The sequence below is a fragment of the Macrobrachium nipponense genome, chromosome 1 (genome assembly GCF_015104395.2).
Source record: "Macrobrachium nipponense isolate FS-2020 chromosome 1, ASM1510439v2, whole genome shotgun sequence".
Classification (NCBI taxonomy): domain Eukaryota; kingdom Metazoa; phylum Arthropoda; class Malacostraca; order Decapoda; family Palaemonidae; genus Macrobrachium; species Macrobrachium nipponense.
The window spans coordinates 65,767,695-65,787,385 of record NC_087200.1 but is presented as its reverse complement, the minus strand read 5'-3'; the positions used below and the strand labels follow the sequence as shown (position 1 = coordinate 65,787,385).

The window sequence follows — 19,691 nt, the reverse complement described above, 5'->3', positions numbered from 1 at the left end:
TTGAATAAGTTTACATTTAACAAAAATATGCTGTAGGTATTATTTTGAATACCATATTCTCTATAAAACACAAGTGTTTTTTCATAAAAGGGCACCAATTACATGAACTCTATATCCGCCAGCTATGTTTCCCATTTCACTAGCTTCTTGTTTAACAAAGTATGTCTAACTATGCAAGAGACCTGTGCATCGATTGGTGTATCTCCACCTATAACCTCACTTGAGAATGTAATGTCCTCTAGAGTAGTTTTGAATTAAATTCCATTTTTGTTATCTTGAAGGCTTACCACTGCTCTCTTAGTCTGTCAAACTAATGACTAAAATATTGGGTATTCAAAGATCATGAATGTGAGCTAATTATGCGTAATAGGTCTGTGGTGAAACAACTTACTAATTGATAACTTAACATATATAAATTCATAATTTAAGATATTGCAGTAATGCTTACTTCTTGTAATTGCTGTTTAGACCCTGGATGATGTAACTTGTTATGCTGTGCATGTTTCTTGACATCTTCTGTATGCTTCTCTTCTGCTGCCTTCCGGTGCTCTTCATCCATAGCTGCCAACTGTTGCTGACGCTCATATTCTTTCTCCATTTCATACTTTTTGAATTCTTCCTGCCGTTGAGCATCTACTTTTTCTAAATCTTCTGTTGTCTATTTTCAAGAAAAAGAAATTCTATTATTATCTTTCTAAGTTCTCTCAAATTTGATCAATAATGAAATGATCTCAGTATCAAGGGTGTCAATTACTTCAGATCTACCTATAAGTCAAATATTATCTACTTTAAGTCAAATATTAGAAGTATGGAAAGTGATTCACGCACAAAAGCTTTTACACAACTGGTAAAATAAGACATTTTATAAATGGAAAAGAGTAACTACACTGATACTTCTAAGTATTGCTTTTGAATCATAGTTAAAGGGTTTGCGCATTCACTGTAACATGCTGAGTAATGAGGGCTTTCAAATCACTATTCATTGAGTATTTTCAAGGATAAGTTCAATAACATGGACGTTTTCTTTGCTGAAAGTCTACTATTGTTAGCAAAAGTATCAGCAACATAAGTACCAGTGGGTCTATCAGTATTAATGGTGCTAATGGTATTAGTACTAGTAACAATTAACTTGTAAAAGAATAGAATCATTTATGTAATCATTTATAATAGCAGTGCTGAGTGCTGAAAACTAGCACTGACCTGCCTTTAAAGAAATAATTACTGTAACCTTAAATGATCAACAGTCTAAAAACATGATACAAGTGTTATTTCTTTTTGTCTTAAAACCTATAAAAACAAAAACAAAAACAAGCAAACAGATTCATGACCTAAGCGTTTAAAACTGGTTTAAGTGATAAAATTTTTTGTTTCTAACTCCCCAGATTTTTGGAGGAGAGAACTGGTTATTCCCATACGAAACTTCCTCCATGCATAATTCAGAATCTACCTAGCATCAAATTATTTATGATTATTTTTTTTTCTTTCTGCAGATACCAAAATCTCAAAGGGTGACATGTGCACAGAAGAAGCAGAAGAAGAAAAAGAAGAAGACAGTATAAAAAGGCTTCACAGTTTTTATCACTATTGCCTTTAAGTGAGGAGAGTAAGGTGATAGTTATCCATTACTCATTTCATTAGCGTGTTTCTTCTAGTAGTTTCTGGTTTTGTACAATTAAAAGAAAAACAAGTATGCTCTTTGCTGTGAACTCACTGGTGACAAGCAAGAGAATTGTATGCAGCCTTGCTTTTGTAATGGCTTACATAAATTGGTGTTTTTTCTGTGAATTTTCATTTCTGGCTGATTTTTACAATCATTTTTATTTTGGGTATTCTTCTTGGAAGACTATGTATCTGTATTTAAATAAGTCAAGCTTTACAAAAGTAGAGTCATCTAAGTTCAAACCTGTTTTGTATATTATAAAATATGAATGACTTACCTTTACAATTAATTTCTTTAAATCTTCTACTTCAAATCTTGTGGGATTTCTATGATCAATGTGTAAGGGAGCCTTCAATAGATTGCGATCTACTCCTATCTCTTTCTCATGCTCCTGTTATGGAAAAATACATCAAAATAAACAAATAGTGGATTCACAATCTCCCCATACATTACAAAATATGGCTAAAACGAATATGTAAGACTTTATAAGGACATTTTTCTGTACAATTCAGGTGCAAGAAACAGTGAAACCTTCAAAAGAGCAAGTCTGCACCATTTCCAGGTCTCTCAGATAAATCTAAACAGTACACCAGATGCAAATGGCCAATACAATCTATATACAATTTATGAATAGTTATTATCAACAAACTAGCAAAATTTCCACTAATTCCATAGCAAACGTGAATATTGTAGTACATACTACGTATACTTAATCCACAATTAATGGTTTCTGATAGGTAATGGGTATTAAGTGAATGAAACAAAGTGCTTATTGTGGTGCTGCCCATACTAGGCCCAACAATTCAAAAGGAAACATTATGTACTATTATACTCCTATTCATGGTCATTGAATATAAAAAAAATAAATGTGAGCTGTACTGTACGATATAATGGAGTAAAATCATCAACACCAAACGTACACCTTAAGAATATGAGTCTAAGCTTAAAATGAATATGATATTTTTTAATAAAATAAGGTTTCACATATACTACTCACCAAACAATTACAAAGCTGTAAGTTTTCTTACCTGGCAGTCAAAAATTCAGATTATTTGGTGGCAGTGGCGCTGCCATTGTTAGTGTAGGTGATATAGGTACTGCCCACTTTCGGGAATACCCGGTACTGCTGAGCTAACTATTGTCAATTCGTTGAGCCGCAACATCCATCTGTGGGGAGGAGGGAGGGCTCTAATTATGTAATTGTTTGGTAAGTATATGTGAAACCTTATTTTGAGGGCTCTAATTATGTAATTGTTTAGTAAGTATATGTGAAACCTTATTTTATTATAAAAATATCATTTTCACATAAGTGATTTACTCACCAATTACAAAGCTGAATCCACATTTCCAGGAAGGTGGGTAAATGGACAGCTTATGATAAAGACAACAATAATATGCTCACATTACATAATGTTTGCTATACCTTACCTGGTGAGAGAGCAGCCGCAGGTGGATACTGCCTCTGGTCGGCACTCTCAATCACCTGTAGGAAATGTGGCAGTAATGGCCAGGATCGTCCCTACTAATGGCGTGATTTTGTAACCATGAAGGTTCACGATGGTTAACAAAGACCAGACAACCAATCCCCAAAACCATCAATCAAAAGTTTGCCCTTGCCCTGGGCAAAGACCAGACAACCAATCCACAAAACCATCAATCAAAAGTTTGCCCTTGCCCTGGGCAAAGACCAGACAATCAATCCACAAAACCATCACCTATGCTAAAAATAAGAAAACCACAACCCTAACCATAAAAAACTGGAGGGTACTCTGGGTACATTGCAACCCCCCGGCTTCCCAAAACTCAACAACTTTAAAATTACAAGGCAAGGAGATAGTAGAGGGAAAGAGGTCCCCTTATGCTTCCTCTCCCAACACCATAACAGCTATAGGCAACGGTCCCAACCTGTAACAATTTTCAAAAACAGACTATGTCCTTCAGGTAATGTGACAAAAACACTGATTTCAACCTCCAGAACATCGTTTGCAGGATGAAGGATAGAGACGTATTATGTCTAAATGCTAGAGAAGTTGCTACTGTGCTAATTTCGTGAGCCTTCACTTTCAGTGCCTTAAGCACTTCAGCTTGGACAAGCACGAGCTTCTGAAATCAAGCTTCTCAGGAAGAACGAAATTGCATTCTTTGAGAGAGGACGGGAGGGTCTCTCACTGAACACCAGTCAATTCAAACTTCCTCCTCATGTCTCCGTCCTATGCAGATAGTATCTGATGGCTCTGACAGGACAACGTACATTCCTCCTTTTCTGGTCCCACTACATCCGTTAGGTTCCTTATCACAGAAGAGCAAGGCTATGGCTTCGATGGGTTCTTGTTCTTTGCTAAAAAAAATCTTTAGCATAAGAACACACTGCGTTACTCTGAGTGAACCCGACCTCTTTACTAATAGCCTGGATTTCATTTACTATATCCGCTGTACTAGCTAAGGCATCTAAAAACAAAGACTTCTTCATTAGATCCCTCACAGGCGAAGAATTTAAAGGATCAAAGTGAAGACTGGAAATCCATCTTAAAACCCCATCCAAGTTCCAATCCACCTCCTCAGGCTTCACTACTTTTGAGGACTCAAAAGATTTGATAAGGGCGCTGATATCCTGATTATTAGAGACGTCAAGGCCTCTAAGCTTAAAAACTGAAGAAAGCATAGACCTATAACCTTTAATAGTAGAGGTGGATAGCTATCTCGAGTCGCTCAGAAAGAACAGAAAATCTGCTATTTCTGTTATAGAGGTCATAGAAGAAGAGATGTGATGTTTCTGCACCACATCCTAAAAATTCTCCACCTCAACTGATAGAGTTTGGAAGAAGAGCTTCTTCTACATTTTGCAATAGCCTTTGCTGCTCTCTACGAAAAGCCTTTCGCTCTGACAAGGCTCCTGACAGTCTGAATCCTGTCAGGGCCAGAGCAGACAACCCCACCCCACTTTGACAGGTATCAACCTGTTGAAGTGGGGTTGTTTGAGATGTGGACCTTGTGGTAGGGGCCTGGGGAAGGCCACTAGGAGTTTGAGGTGGTCCAGGAACCATTCTTTCCTGGGCCAAAATGGGGCAAAAAGAGTCATTGACACATTCCGATGTGACTGTAATTTGTTGATGACTTCTCTTATAAGACCGAAGGGGAGAAATGCATACACGTTGAGGCCCATAAAGTCCAGAAGCAACGCATCCATTCTCCATGCTAGTGGGTCTGGAACCGGAGAACAAAAAATCAGAAGATTGTTCCTTGAAGTGGCAAAGAGATCTACCACTGCTTTCCCCATAATCTCCACAAATCTTGGCAAAATCTCTCGTTCAGAGTCCATTCTGTTAGAAAGACCTGGTTTGAGTGGCTCAGCTTGTCTGCCAAGACGTTCATTCTTCCTTGAATGAACCTCGGAAAAAGAATGATCTTGTGATCGTTCACCCAGAGAAGGTGGTCTTCCACCACTCTGTTAAGACATATGATAGCATTGTGGTGTTGTCTGCATAAATTGCTACCTCTCTTCGAGCAACTAGAGAAGCGAAAGCCTGTAAACCCAGAAAAATCGCTTTCAACTCCTTCACATTTATGTATAGCGTCTTCTCCTGTTCCGTCCAAAAACCTAAGAGTCTCCTGTCTCCTGAGAGAGCTCCCCATCCCCTACCTGATGCATCTGAGAAGAACTCTAGGTCAGGGTTCATTGTAACTAGAAAAGTCCCTCCTGAAGTCTATCCGTCGAAACCCACCAACGAAGAACTGACTTTATCTCTTTCGTCAAAGAAGAAACAAAAGAGTCTGGTTGTGTCTTTTGATTCCAATTTGCCTTCAGAAATTTGCCTTCAGAAAGAATTGGATAGACCTCATGTGGAGATGGCCTAAGGTTATGAAAGTCCAAAGCAGAGGGCTCTGAAATGAAACACTCTCCCTTTGAAGACGAACCTCAGAAATCTCTTAGAATTGATGAATGGGGACATGAAAATATGTGTCCTTTATGTTGAGAGACACCATCCAGTTGCCCAGTTGGAAGGCAGACATCACCGAACAACTGGTTTTCATTCGAAATTTCATCTTCTGAACATAGAGATTCAAGGTGCTTATGTCTAGTATGGGCCTCCAGCCCCCCAATGCCTTTGGAACAACAAATAGTCTATTGTATGAGCCTGGGGACTTCTTGTCTATCACCTCTTCTATGGCCTACTTGCTGACAAGCACCTCTACTTCTGTGGTCAATGCCAAAGCTCTCAGATCCCTTTGAGTACAGGTGGCCCGCAGTTAACAGCGCAATCGCTCAACAGCGAATCAGTTTTACAGCTGTCGTAAAAATATTCATGAAAATAATAAGGCATTTTAAGGTATTTTTACGGCACATTTTTCGGTCAACAGCGCCGCTAGCGCCATTATGTCTAATGAGTACAATACAATGAAAAAAATTAACTTGTTAGCTTTAACCGTTTTGCTCACAGCGCAATTTGAATACAATTATTTATTAAATTTTGTTTTTGCGCTATCATATATCGCATTATTTATATATGATAATGATATTTTTTCATTTCTGATGGTTGCATACTAAACATCAGGCAATGACAAAAAAAGGAGCCAAAAATGAACTCTTAATCTTGAAAACTAAGCACGCTGTGATTCTTTGAAACTCTTCCAATGGCATTTAACCTTAAACGCCGAAGCGGTATTTTAATCTCCAGTATGCTGAAGCAGATTTTTTTTTTCTTTTTTTAGTCACAGCACACTTGGTTTTCAAGATTAAGAGTTCATTTTTGGCTCCTTTTTTTGTAATTGCCTGAAGTTTAGTATGTAACCATCAGAAATGAAAAAAATATCATTATCATATATAAATATTGGGATATATAATAATTCTCTTTATGGCAAACTATGTGAGTGTCTACCGATAATTTCGGTAGTTTCACTTAGTATTTTCTTCGAAATTTCGAAGCGAAATTCATTAAAAAGTTAATAAAACCGTATGCCGAACCAAAGACCCAGTACTTCCCTGCAAAAAAAGACAGCCCAGAAGATCGATGGCGATGAAACACGAAAATCAAATCAGGAGGAGGAACCGTAAACATATGTTTACATTCCAAACGATAGAGAAAAATCTGTCCTTAGAAGGTAATAGTTCCTATTCCTGCCACCCCGCGGCAGGCCGGTAGATCACCTGACCTACCTACCTGTGTGTGCCGCGAAATTTTCGAATTTCTATTGGGACGACGGAGTCTATAGCTAAGTATATATCTGACAGGGAAGTTGAAATGTATGAAAACTTTATTTAACGGTTAATTTAAAATGGTGCAAATATTATGACAATTGAACGAAAAAATTTATTATTTTTTCGGAAGTTACCGCACGGACGTAAGGAAAAAGTTTTTTCATAAATTCACCATAAATTGAAATATTGTATTGTACAATAAAGTTTCATACATACTTACCTGGCAGATATATACTTAGCTATAGAGTCCGTCGTCCCCGATAGAAATTCGAATTTCGCGGCACACGCTACAGGTAGGTAGGTCAAAGTGACGAAATAATTTCTGAGATGTGTCGCTGATGCTTTTTAGTGCGAGAAGAAAGAAATTCGTGCTTGTGCACTTGGGAAACGATTGTTAACAAAACAATGCCTTGATCCGTGAGCTCCAAGCATCCCCCAAGGCGCGTGATTCAAAAGTTTTTGCCTAGTAGGCCTATAACTATTTTTCCGCGAATTTAGAAAAAAAAAATTTATATCCACGTACCATACGTCCAATCGGCACCCAACAGACAATTTATATTGACTTTTAATACGTCCAATCGGTGTTAAAGGGTTAATCGACACCTGCGGGTCGACAGGCTCGACTGAGTCGGTAACTGCTGTGTGCAAACTCCTCCAGTCTCCCTTTGACCTCTGGTATGTCTTCTCCTGGGTGCGGGGAAGCGGGAAGTGACCTTTGGCAAGGAGAAATTGGGGGACGGACAACCACCTCCTCAGACACAACACTAACACTTGGCAATAACACTTGATTTTTCACAAAAGCTCAAAAAGACAAACCCAAATCCATCATAGATTTGGCCAAAATTTCAAAAATTTTTTTCATTTTTGACTCTTAAGCTGGCAATGGTGTTAGAATCAGAAGCATAGGCTACCTGGACTGGAGTTAGTGGTAATGAAGTAGGAGGACTATCAATAGGAGAGATGTTGGATAACAGGAGGGGAAGAAAGAGACGACTTCGCCTCTAAAGGCAAAGGAGTTGTATCAATACTAGTCTTACTACTGGCTCTATGAGCTGATTTCCTCTTCCTATCTTTCTCTATTTTCCCTAAATGAGACTTGGTTCTTCCACCCTTCCTCATCAAAGTCCTGACACTCAATGCAAGTTAAGTCTTTGCTGCATATCTGTCCCCTACACTTTATGCACTTAGAATGCGGATCATAAAAAAGCTTAGCCATTCTAGTTTTGCAGCCATCACTGCAAAACCTAACTGAAGACGAACTAGAGCCTGACATTGTAAAGGTAAACTCTATTTAGCTAAATGAAAGCTAAAAAAGCAGCTAATCCAGAAAAACCACAAAATTGTACTTCACTAAACACAATAAAAAAACTACAAGATGGCAATGAAAAGTTGACTGCAAAAACCACTGATGTTACTCCATAGCAGAAAACAAATTGACAATAGTTAGCTCGGCAGTACACCTGGTATTCCCGAAAGTGGGCGGGACCTGTATCACCTACGCTAACGATGGCAGCGCCACTGCTGCCAAATAATTTGAATTTTCAACTGCCAGGTAAGAAAGCTTACAGCTTTGCAATTGTTTAGTAAGTCACTTATGTGAAAATATACAGTACATGTGTAAGTGATTACATAATAAAAATATGGAATGTTATTCCATATATATAAAAGACTAAAACTAAACAGGTCAACCAGATTGCTTGCAGGAATGTGATCAGAACAGAGATGATAAAGTATGTAGGCTAAGTTGACATGCCGTCACCTGTGGTCATTCATTTGTTTTGAAACATTAGTCCAAGCTCCCTGCTTGAGACAACTACCGCGACCTATAATTCAAACGGCCTACGTGATTAGTAATGCGTCTCATTTGTATGTTCATATGTTCGAGCTACTGTCTGTTTCCTTTATGACTTGTAACCGAGATGGTAGTGAGAACAGAGTGAAATTAGCCATCATCGTTGGCAGAAGCAATCAAGCCATCGTCATTAGAAGACCTGTACAAATTTCCTCTAAACTTCAACATGTAATCTCAGAGAATATAAGTATTTTTTTCATACTTCGTGTTTTCTACTAGAACCTCACATCATTGCCGAATCATCATGAGTTTAACACATCGTCGTCATAACCAAAGAAGATAATACCGACTTCGTAATGATCAACAAACCCCAAGACACTCCAATGAGTATGGAAGTGCATAACCAACCGACTTAGCGTAAGATTATCGCAAGTCTAACATTACCTCATAGGGCTATTATACAAGGCAACAGCCCTAATACATGTGAACAAATTGTGCATGTAATACATTATAAGATAATACAAAAAACACCAGATGTAAAGGTTAAGAATGTTAAGCCTAAATTTGAAATATATGTGCATATTACAGGGTAATGTATATACCAACTTGAATCATATTTTTGTGAGATAGCTACCCTATGAATACCATGATTTAGCTGGAAATTAATCAGCAATAACAACTGATGTCAACAATATTTACATTCTAGTACAGTGGACCCCCCGTATTTGCGTCCTCCGGATTAGCGGACTCAGACATTCGCGGATTTCTCTCAGGAACATTTCTTCACATTATTCATGGAAAATTCACCTATTCGCGGTATTTTTCTACGAGAAATAAGCACAAAATCCTGGCTTTTTTCATCAATTTCATCATAAAATACACTTTTTGTGATAAAACTATTAAAACAATCAGGTATGAAATTTTTTAGTGGTTTTTCTTTAGTTTTAACTTACGAAATAGGAGGTTTTAAGCATTCTTATAGGGGTTCCAACTATTTGCGGGTTCTAACTATTCAGCGATCCAGTTTTAAGGGGCTTGTCTAGCACCGTAAAGTCAGCGACGTATGGCGCCATTATGAGCCGAGTTCCAGTTATCGGCACAGTAAGGGTGCTTATGGCACGACATAAGGATGCTTCTGGTACCATAAGGGTGCCCATGGCACCATAAATTGCAGTTTTGGTTAATGAAGGTTTTCACTAATTGGCACACCCTTGGGAACGGAACCCCACCGATAACCGAGGGCTGCCTGTATTCTATATACAGATGAGAATAATATGCATAATCACTAATAAACCACCTTTTGTTTAAACAGTTCTTGATAAAAGGTAATACAACTGTAAGGTATACAAATTGCCATTAAACGTTGTCCTTGTAATAAGATATAATATATTTACGAATAACAGTTGTTCTTGTATGATATAATAAATTTACACAATAAATTTACAGTGTGTGTTTGCTAGTTATCTGTTTTTCATTCTCCCTCTCATATAAAATGTGGGCTTAGTACCATAATCAACTGTTTAATGGTAAACATAATGTAATATACTGTGGGATATTTCAAATTATCATAATTTCACTGGTGCAATATGCTTCTGTTGACTTGGTATAAATGATATGGTAAGTTATTTTAAAGTGCTGTTTATACATAAAATACATCGTATTCAACACTAGCCTAGCCCACCAAAGCAGATGCTAGGCTAGGACTAATGGAGACAAGGTTAACTTAGTTACATTTAACTTCAAAATATGTATTGCAAACAGTTGTTGAAAATAAAGATTTTAAGCAACTAGGACCCCTGCAAATTATTCATGCTAGCCTACTGTATGTTAGTTACTTCCCTAGTGGCCAGAGCAACTAGGCAAATTTCACATCCTAATAGTCTCCTTAACTAACTAACTAACTTCAATATTAACTTCAATATCTGTAATTTCCAGTTACCAGAGCCCTCATGCACTTTGGCTTCTGGATAATGAAAAAATACCGAAATGAGTCAGTGGAAAAATTTCTGTGAAAACTATTCATTTCTTTAAATACACATAACTTACCTTGATAGCCAAGTGTCTAAGTCGTTCCAGTTCTCTCCGTTTTAATTCATCAAGCTGTGTCCTGACATTGTGATCAACGAAATGTAATTCTCGAGCAATTTTTCCAGACTGTCAAAAACATACAAAAATTTAATAACTCAAAGATGAAAGCACTTCAAAATAATTTCCGAGTTAATGAATGTAAATCTCTTACTCAACAAATACCTTCTACAAAATTTACCCTTATTGGCTATGAGAAATACTAAATTAAACAGAATAACTGTCTTCTACTTTGTAGTTCATCACTTCTTGGCATTCATATACTATGTACAAATATGAACAAAACTGATCATGATTTGCAATTTATCCTAAAGCCAAATCTTTTTATTTAATTTTTCATTAATAAACCAACTTTACACAGCTCTGACATTAAATAATAGATCTATTTCTTCAATTTATGAAAATATTCTGCAAAACTAATGGTGTGAGTGAACTTTGCGATAAAATAAATCATGTTTTTTTTCTTTTAAATTTATTCTTATTATTATAAAGTATTAGTTTATCCAGACCTCTGAGCCTAACAACAGCTCTTCTCGGGCTGGTTTTCAAGAATTAATCCTGAAAAAAATATACTTTATTTAGGAAACCGGTTTTTTTAGGAATGTGATAATTCTATCAAATAGAAAATCTTTGCCTTCAACAAGAATGCCTTTTCATGTCATGTTTCTAAAATATAAGTTTCTTTGATGGTTCCAAATTGGACAATCAGATAATAAGTGTTGGACAATCATTGGTGTCTAGCATGTACTACATTTCATTGGGTCTGGATGTGGATCTGACATCAAATGACCGTGTGAAAATCTAGTATGGCTTATACGTAGTCTTGACAGTAGCACTTCTTTACCTCTTCTTTTTGAGATGATGACATCCATGAATTAACTTTGCTTTTTATTATTCTCAGTTTGTTTGTAGTTGGCACTGATGCCCAATCTATTTGCCAGTCTTGATATATTGAGGCTAAATTGAGGTTATCCAGTCTGATACTGGGGCATATGTTATTGTTGATGGAATAGTGCAAGCTAATTTGGCAGTTGTATCTGCTTTTTCGTTTCCTTCAATTCTCACGTGATGGAATCCAACATATTTTTATAAATAGTCCTGATTGAATAAGTTGGTGCATTTTTATTTGGATATCTTGTACAAGGTGATTTGTAGACTTGTACTACTTGTTTATAGCATCAATAGCACTTCGTGAGTTACTGAAAATTATGGTGGAAATTGCTCTCTTCTAAAATACTATGTTTAGTGCTATTCGTATGGCTGTGAATTCAGCTGTGCATACTCATGATATTGGGGGGAAGACATCTTAACTAACTTATCTTTAGAGAATGCTGAAGCTCCTACTCCAGTGTTGTTTTTTTATCCCTCTGGGTAGATCATAAGTTGATCTCCCTTTCTTCTGATGTGCTCAACGCATGCTGGAGGTACATTTCTGTGTTTGCCATATTTCTTTTTAGAAGATATGATAGAGCAGTATACATATTTTTACTCTTTTCAAAGTTCAGGGTGGTGGGAGTTCCATTGCTGGATGGAAAATTGGTTTAATATTATGTGAATTCAATAAATATTTGGTTCTTTTATGCCTTTTGCTTTAATATATTTGAGGTGTGCTTCCCAGTTCAGGTGCTGATCAAACACCATTCCTAGGTATTTAAAATTTGTGCAGAATTCAATTTCAGTATTATAAAGATAAAGCTTAATTGTTTGTTGTTTTAACCATCTTTTTTTTTATAGAAAATTATTACATTTGTTTTATCAATTGAAAATTGGAATCCTACTGAATTTGCCCAGTTGGTAATATTTGTGATGGCTGTATTGAGGATTCTTTGGGCATGTCTTAGAGTGCTACTTGTATAACATATGGCAAAGTCATCAACATACAAGCTGTTTTTAACTCCTTTTGGTAAATTTATTGTAATATCGTTGATTGCTAAAGCAAGTAGAGTACAGCTTAAGACACTGCCTTGGAGGATTTCTTCTTCCAATTCATAAACATTCGAATAAGAATTTTCTATTCGAATTTGGAAAGTTCTATAAAAAAAATATTGCCACTGTTAATTTTTTCTAATCAAATCCTTTTTCGATACAATCTTCTAGACAGGTTAGTGGTTCAAGGGTTGATCGACCAGCTACTGATCCTGATTGCGTTGGTGTTAGAATTGAATTTTTAGTTATGACATATGTTAGTCTTGATTTTCTAAGACAATTTGTACTTTTCATAGCTACAAACCTGAGTTCTTAATAATAGGATAATTTCTAGCGCCTGGCTAGATCCAGTTAAATCGCAGATGAAAGCAAGGAATCTTGCGAGATCTGGCAACACATACGTAGATCGGGTGAAGAGTGGTCAAACACCGCTCATCTACGCCAGTCTTTCCCAACTCAGGATGACTTAACAAATAGAGGGGCGGCTAGAGGTGGGCAGTATAACGTTAAGACCTCAGGTTTGTAACTATGAAAAATACAAATTGTCTTAGAAAATTTGTCTTTTGTTCATATGCGAACAAACCTTTGGTCTTAACAATAGGATACTCATACTTGGGGGGAGTTACAAGACATTACAAATTGGCTGGGGGCCTACCCACCAGTCCAGCTCCAGACGAAATAACTTCCGGAGGGACTGAAGCCTGTAAGAAGCTAGATAAATTGATATCTAACTACCCAGGCACTGAGTGACGTACAATGATATGTGGGAGAATCATTGTAGAGGGAACCAAAGAGAAACTTGGACTATCCACCAATAGCAAACCAACACACCAGGGTTTGTTACCACTTCGAACTCCCCCCTTGCCAGAGGGTTGGATATTTGTATACCTAGCGACCACACTATCAGTATGACTACCTTACTCACCTGTATCAGACCAGTTCAGTGAATGATGTGTCTATTCCTTAACTCGCTCAAAGGAAGAAGGAAAGGTACAAAAGAAAGAAAGAGACCAGCCAACTCACTCATTCTCTCATCCACACAATCATCTCAGGCAAGACACAAAAGTGCCCTGTTAAGGGCAACTATGAGTTACACAGCCTGTGAGGCAGTCACCACAGGACCCAGGGAAAACGTGTCCGTAATCTGTGGGTAACATCCATAAGATAGAAAGAGGTGAACGTGGACTGGTGTAACCAAGTACCAGTGCTCAGCACTCTATGTACAGCCAAGTTCTTTTTGAAAGCCAGAGAGGGACCAATACCTTCAACGTCTGTGCTCTAGCCTGCACAGACGTGGTGGTGGAATCAAGTGTCAAGTATGCTTGTCTGATGGCTTATCGTATCCAAAAAGAGATAGTATTCTTAGACACACCTTTCTTTGTGCGGCCTGTGCTAACAAAGTCTGCAACAGCCTGGTCTAAGGTGCCGAGTCCTTTTAAGATAGCAACACAGGGCCCGGACAGGGCACAACAAAAGCTCTTGAGCATCACCACTCACAAAGTCAGTCAGTGATGGAATGGAAAACGAAGTGAACCTGTCATCATGCACCGAGGGATTTTGGGTCTTGACCACGAATTCCGGGACAAATTCGAAGGACATCGACCCCAACCCCTAGCTCAGACCATGGAGCTCTCCTACCCTCTTCGAAGATGCCAAGGTCAGGAGGAAAACTGTCTTGAGCGTAAAGTTCCTGTCAGATGAGCAACGCAAAGGCTCATATGGACCCTTAGTGAAGCTCTTGAGAACCAAGAAGAACCCCACGTCAGAGGCTTGAGCGCCCTAGGAGAACTCGACTGCTCAAACCCCTAACTAGCAAGAAAAGTTCCCAGGAAGAGGAGATGTCAATACCTCTAAGGCATAACACTAAACTCAGGGACGCCCTGTAGTGTCTAATCGCAGAAACGGACAAACGTTTCTCATCTCTGAGGAAGGTTAAAAAATCTGCTAAACTGAGACTCCAACAGATCCCCCATTCCTCAATGCCAGCAAGGACTCAGGGTCAACTGATCTTTCCAGCCTGGATAAGCCGCGTCTCTTCTAATCAGGAGAAGGTTACCCCCTAAAATAAACAAGGTGAATCATATATGAAAACGCCTTGCCTCCAGACTGCAACAAACTGGCAAGAAAGGACGCATTCACCAACCCTTCTGGGGGTGTCAGAAGCTAACTTGACAATGACCATAGACCAGAAGTCTAGCCAAGAAACTGTCTGCAACGCTGAGGCATCTTGTGGAGACGATGATGGAACTACCAACCTCACTTGCTCCAAAGTCAATCCCAGCTTCAGGCGAATGATGTCCAGTTTAAGATAACGTGACATCAAAAAGGCAGAATTTGTAGCATAGTACTTCCTATGCCTCATAAGAGGCAGGGGTACCTGCTTGGCAGAGCCCCTAGAGCCAAGCAAACCATCCCGATCTGAAACAGAGGCGTTACCCTTATGCAAGACCAACTGGACGTGCTCCGACAAGGGAAGTTGAAACGAAGAATTGGTATCCTGCGTAGCCCTGCCAGGCTTCCAAGCAGGAAGGAGTGTAAGACGACCGAGCCTGAGTCCTACTCTCCAAATTGTTGAAACCACGAATGAGATCAACTTCTGAAAAGGAAGACAAAAACTCTTGCGTGTCTCCCTCTTCCTGTTCCGGCAACGGAGACCGACGACGAGAAGGATGTGCAGGTTCATCTAAAATGCCTTCCTTGTTCAAATTAATGGAAGAACCAGCAGCCAAACAGCCCGAAACACCAACTAACCTGTCTGGGTTGGATCGAAGCGCCTACTCCAAACCAACCACAACACCAGGAACATAACCAGATGACTGCTTAACATGGCCGCAAACGGGCACGGGCGTAGAAGGCGTACAAACGTGAGCTGGAGAGGAACCTCGAACACTCACAAACGAATGAGAATCCCTTGGAGTCGAACTGCTGGAAGTACTGGGGCGAGGAGCAGGCAAAGACTCCTGCTGCACCAACTCAGCACTCACAACCTTCAACCTCTTCACAGGCGCCTTGAGATCCTTACAGCAACGAATACGCCCTGGAGACAGAGAAGTGGGAGCACCTGCAACATGTGCACGAACAGGGGAAGTTGCAAAACGTTCGTGACTCAATGCAGAGCACGCGGCAGCCACTGCAGAGCACACAGAGGAAGATACACTAACACTTTCCGAAACACCAACACTCAGGAACACGGGCATGTTGCTCCTCACTCTCAGGCGAAGAAAGAGCAAAGTCCTTAGCCTTCCAACGCTTGATAGGCCGACGCGGCGGAGATGGGGAAGGAGAGGAAGACAGCACTGGCTCCTTATGCAATCTCTTCGCAGGAGGCTGGGGCGAGGCAACATGTTTGCTTGCAGTCTCTGAGGAAGGTTAAAAAGTCTGCTATTCACTGAATAGAGGTTGCAAGTGGAGAAAAACCCTGTTTACAACATCAATCACAGTAGATCGCCCATTTGCCTTGGTAAACCTCAGAGGTCGACCTTCTGAGACTGCTGGACATATGCCCTGCTGTTCTCTGAGAAAAGTGCGTCTCTCGGAGGATATACTTGACAGCCTCCAACCCTGAAGAGACAGGGATTCTACTGACTGGTGGAACCTTTCTGCATGCGGCTGACACAGGAGATGCTACAAAGGGGGAATTTCCCTTGGAACCTCCGACAACAACGACAGCAGATCTGGAAACCATTCCACCTGAGGCCACAAAGGGGCTACCAAAGTCATCCTGAGACCCTGCGAACTCATCAGCCTGTTCAGAACCTGATGGATCAAACAAAGTGGAGGGAAGGCATACACCTCCAGGTTGTCTCAGGAGTATTGGAATGTGTCCTCCACTAACACTAAAGGATCTGGAACCATTGAACAGAATATCTCTAGTTTCCTGTTGAAACGAGTCACAAAAAGGTCCCCCAAACCTGGAAGAGCTTGTCTGCTACTACTTGACAAAGGGACCACTCTGTGCCTAGGATCTGATCCAGACGACTGAGTTTGTCTGCGACCACATTCTGGCTGAGAGCTCTACTGAATTGCTGACCCCCCCACTGGTGAACCTCGACGGTCAAGGCGTGAAGTTGACATGAAACCAGGCCTCCCTCCTTGATCACATAGGCGACCACAGTGGTGTTGTCTGACATGAGTACGAAACTCCTTCAGACCCAGGAAGGCTGCCTTCAACTCCAAGACGTTGATATGCTGCTGTTTATCTTCCAAACTCCAAATGCCTAAGACAATGAGGTTGCCTAAATGAGGGCCCCAACCTGCGTGGGAGGCATCTGAAAACAGAAGGAAGTACGGTGGGAGAGAACGCAGGGACACCATTCAAAAGATTTTGGTCGTCCAACCACCAACAAAGGTCTTCTTTCACTTTCAGAGACAGAGGAACCTTTAACGGGTGAGTCTCCCGCCGTAGACCAGAATTCCCCCAGTCTCCATTGTAGAGACCGAAGATGAAGACGCCCATGAGGTACCAGCTTCTCCAGGGAAGACAAAACTCCAAGAAGAACCTGCCACTGATGAGCTGACTGATGTGGTTACAAAGGAAGTCGCATGCCACCACTCGCAACTTCTCAAACCTCTTCATCTGACAGGAAAACTCTTGCAACTGCCAGATCGATGACTATGCCCAGGTAGAGAATCCTTTGACTGGGTACGAGGTTTGACTTTTTGTGGTTGATCACGATGCCCAGTTCCAGACAAAACTAAGGCAGACAATCTCTGTCCTGGAGCAGCTTTTCCATGGAACCTGCTAAGACCAACCAATCATCGAGGTACCTCAGCATACGGATCCCCTGAGCATGTGCCCAACTTCATACGAGAGAGAGGACCCTTGTGAACACTTGAGGGGCTGTGGTCAGCCCAAAGCACAGGACTTTGAACTCGAAGACCTCGTCCCCAAGAGAGAAGTGAAGGAACTTCATGGACGTCGGATGAATAGTTGATCTGGAAGTACGCATCCCTCAAGTCTATCGACAGCATGAAGTCACCCCTTGTCCAGCATCTTCTGCACTTCCTCCCGAAGAGCCAAGAACTTCAGAGAATCTGAAGGATACGCCCTCCTGAGCTGCGGCTTGTCCAAGAGAGGAGGAGAGAAGTCAAATGGCAGTAGGTTCCCCACCTGAAGGACATCTACCACCCACTTCTCCACCCCATAACTCAACCACTTGGTCCAATGGCCCGCCAGGCAACCCCCCCCACCCTATCACAGGAGAGGGAGAGGTGCCTAACCTACCGACGGCCCCCTTTACCTCTGCCCCTGGGGCCCCTCCTCGGTTTAAAGGAATGAGAGTGAAAGGAACTTTGGCCCTCCGACCTAGTCTGGGAGGAACGGGGAGGCCCTGCCGAAACTGAACTCCTCGACGGCCTATAAGGCGACGATCTTCATAACTGTTGCTGGGCAGGGGGATGAGGAGGAGCCGGACGTCTCCGAGGATGAGACCCCAACTTAGACACAGCCTGATGCACCAATCTGTCCTTGGTGTCAGCCCGGCACCGGTTTATCGCATCCTCCAGCTCAGTAAAAGGCAACAAAAATTGAGACTCCAAATCTCCAATCCTCAATGCCAGCAAGGACTCAGGGTCAACTGATCTTACCATCCTGGATAAAGCCGCGTCTCTTCTAATCAGAAGGTTAGCCCAAAAACTAACACTAAAGGTGAGCCATATACGAAAATGCCTTGCCTCCAGACTGCAACAAACTGGCAAGTCAGGACGCCCTCACCAACCCTTCTGGGGACCTGTCAGAAGCTATCTTGGCAATGACCATAGACCTGAAGTCCAGCCAAGAAACTGTCTGAAACATGGAGGCTGCTGTAGATTCCAATGCTGAGGCATCTTGTGGAGACAACGATGCAGCTATCGACCTCACTTGCTCCAAAGTTAATCCCCGCTTCAGGCGAATGACGTCCGGGTAAAGATGACGTGACATCAAAAGACACAGTTTGTTGCACAGTACTTCCTATGCCTCATAAGAGGAAGGGGTACCTGCTTGGCAGAGCCCCTAGAGCGAAGTGAACCATCCTGATCTGAAATAGAGGCGTTAACCTTGTGCAAGACCAACTGGACGTGCTCCAACAAGGGAAGTTGAAACGAAGACTTGGGATCCTACATAGCTCCCAGCCAGGCTTCCAAGCAGGAAGGAGTGTAAGATGACCGAGCCTGAGTCCTACTCTCCAAATTGTTGAAACCACGAATGAGATCAACAACTTCTGAAAAGGAAGACAAAACCTCTTGCGTGTCTCCCTCTTCCTGTTCCGCCAACGGAGAGCAACGACGAGAAGGATGTGCAGATTCATCTAAAATGCCTTCCTCATTCAAATTAATGGAAGAACCAGCAGCCAAACAGCCCAAAACACCAACTAACCTGTCTGGGCTGGATCCAAGCACCAACTCCAGTGACAAACCAACCCCAACACCAAAAACATCACCAGATGACTCCTTAGCATGACCGCGAACAAGCACGGGCGTGGCAGGCGTACTAACTAGAGTTGGAGAGGAACCTTGAACACTCGCAAACAAATGAGAAAACCTTGGAGTTGAGCTCCTGGAAGTACCAGGAGAGGGGCTGCAAAGACTCCTGCTGCACCAACTACGCACTCATGACCTTCAACCTCTTAACAGGCGCCTTGAGATCCTTACGGCAACAAATACGCCCTGGAGACAGAGAAGTGGGAGCACCTGCAACATATGCACGAATGGGGGAGGTTGCAACACGCTCGTGACTCAATGCAGAGCACGAAGCAGCCACTGGGGAGCGCACAGGGGAAGATACACTGATACTTTCCGAAACACCAACACTCTCAAGAACGCGGGCGTGTTGCTCCTCACTCACAGGCAAAGAAAGAGCAAAGTCCTTAGCCTTCCAACGCTTGATACGCCAACACGGCGGAGATGGGGGAGAAGGAGAGGAAGACAGCACTAGCTCCTTACGCAATCTCTTTGCAGGAGATGGAGGCGATGCAACACGTTTGCTTCCGGTCCTCCCAGCCAACATGGCAGCCAACTTATTTTCCAAAACTGAGTCCAATCTCTTAGGAACT

General features: G+C 41.2%; 2 protein-coding genes across 7 annotated transcripts in view; one reads left to right on the top strand and one right to left on the bottom strand.

The window, feature by feature from the left end:
* The window catches only part of LOC135219375 (L-threonine 3-dehydrogenase-like), a 75,884-nt gene extending 74,095 nt beyond the window's left edge, over positions 1 to 1,789 (top strand). Inside the window, exon 11 of the mRNA XM_064256098.1 lies at positions 1,491 to 1,789. The gene's annotated coding sequence lies outside the window, so the exon portion shown is untranslated. The remainder of the gene's footprint in view (positions 1 to 1,490) is intronic.
* LOC135219374 (nucleobindin-2-like) overlaps positions 1 to 19,691 on the bottom strand; it is a 103,612-nt gene that overhangs the window by 32,943 nt on the left and 50,978 nt on the right. For all 6 annotated transcript variants that reach the window (XM_064256093.1, XM_064256090.1, XM_064256095.1 and 3 more), the window contains exons 4-6: positions 10,696 to 10,803; positions 1,938 to 2,051; positions 449 to 658 (exon numbers count right to left, since the gene is read on the bottom strand). In XM_064256093.1, the coding sequence (XP_064112163.1) occupies positions 449 to 658; positions 1,938 to 2,051; positions 10,696 to 10,803 (432 nt within the window). The remainder of the gene's footprint in view (positions 1 to 448; positions 659 to 1,937; positions 2,052 to 10,695; positions 10,804 to 19,691) is intronic.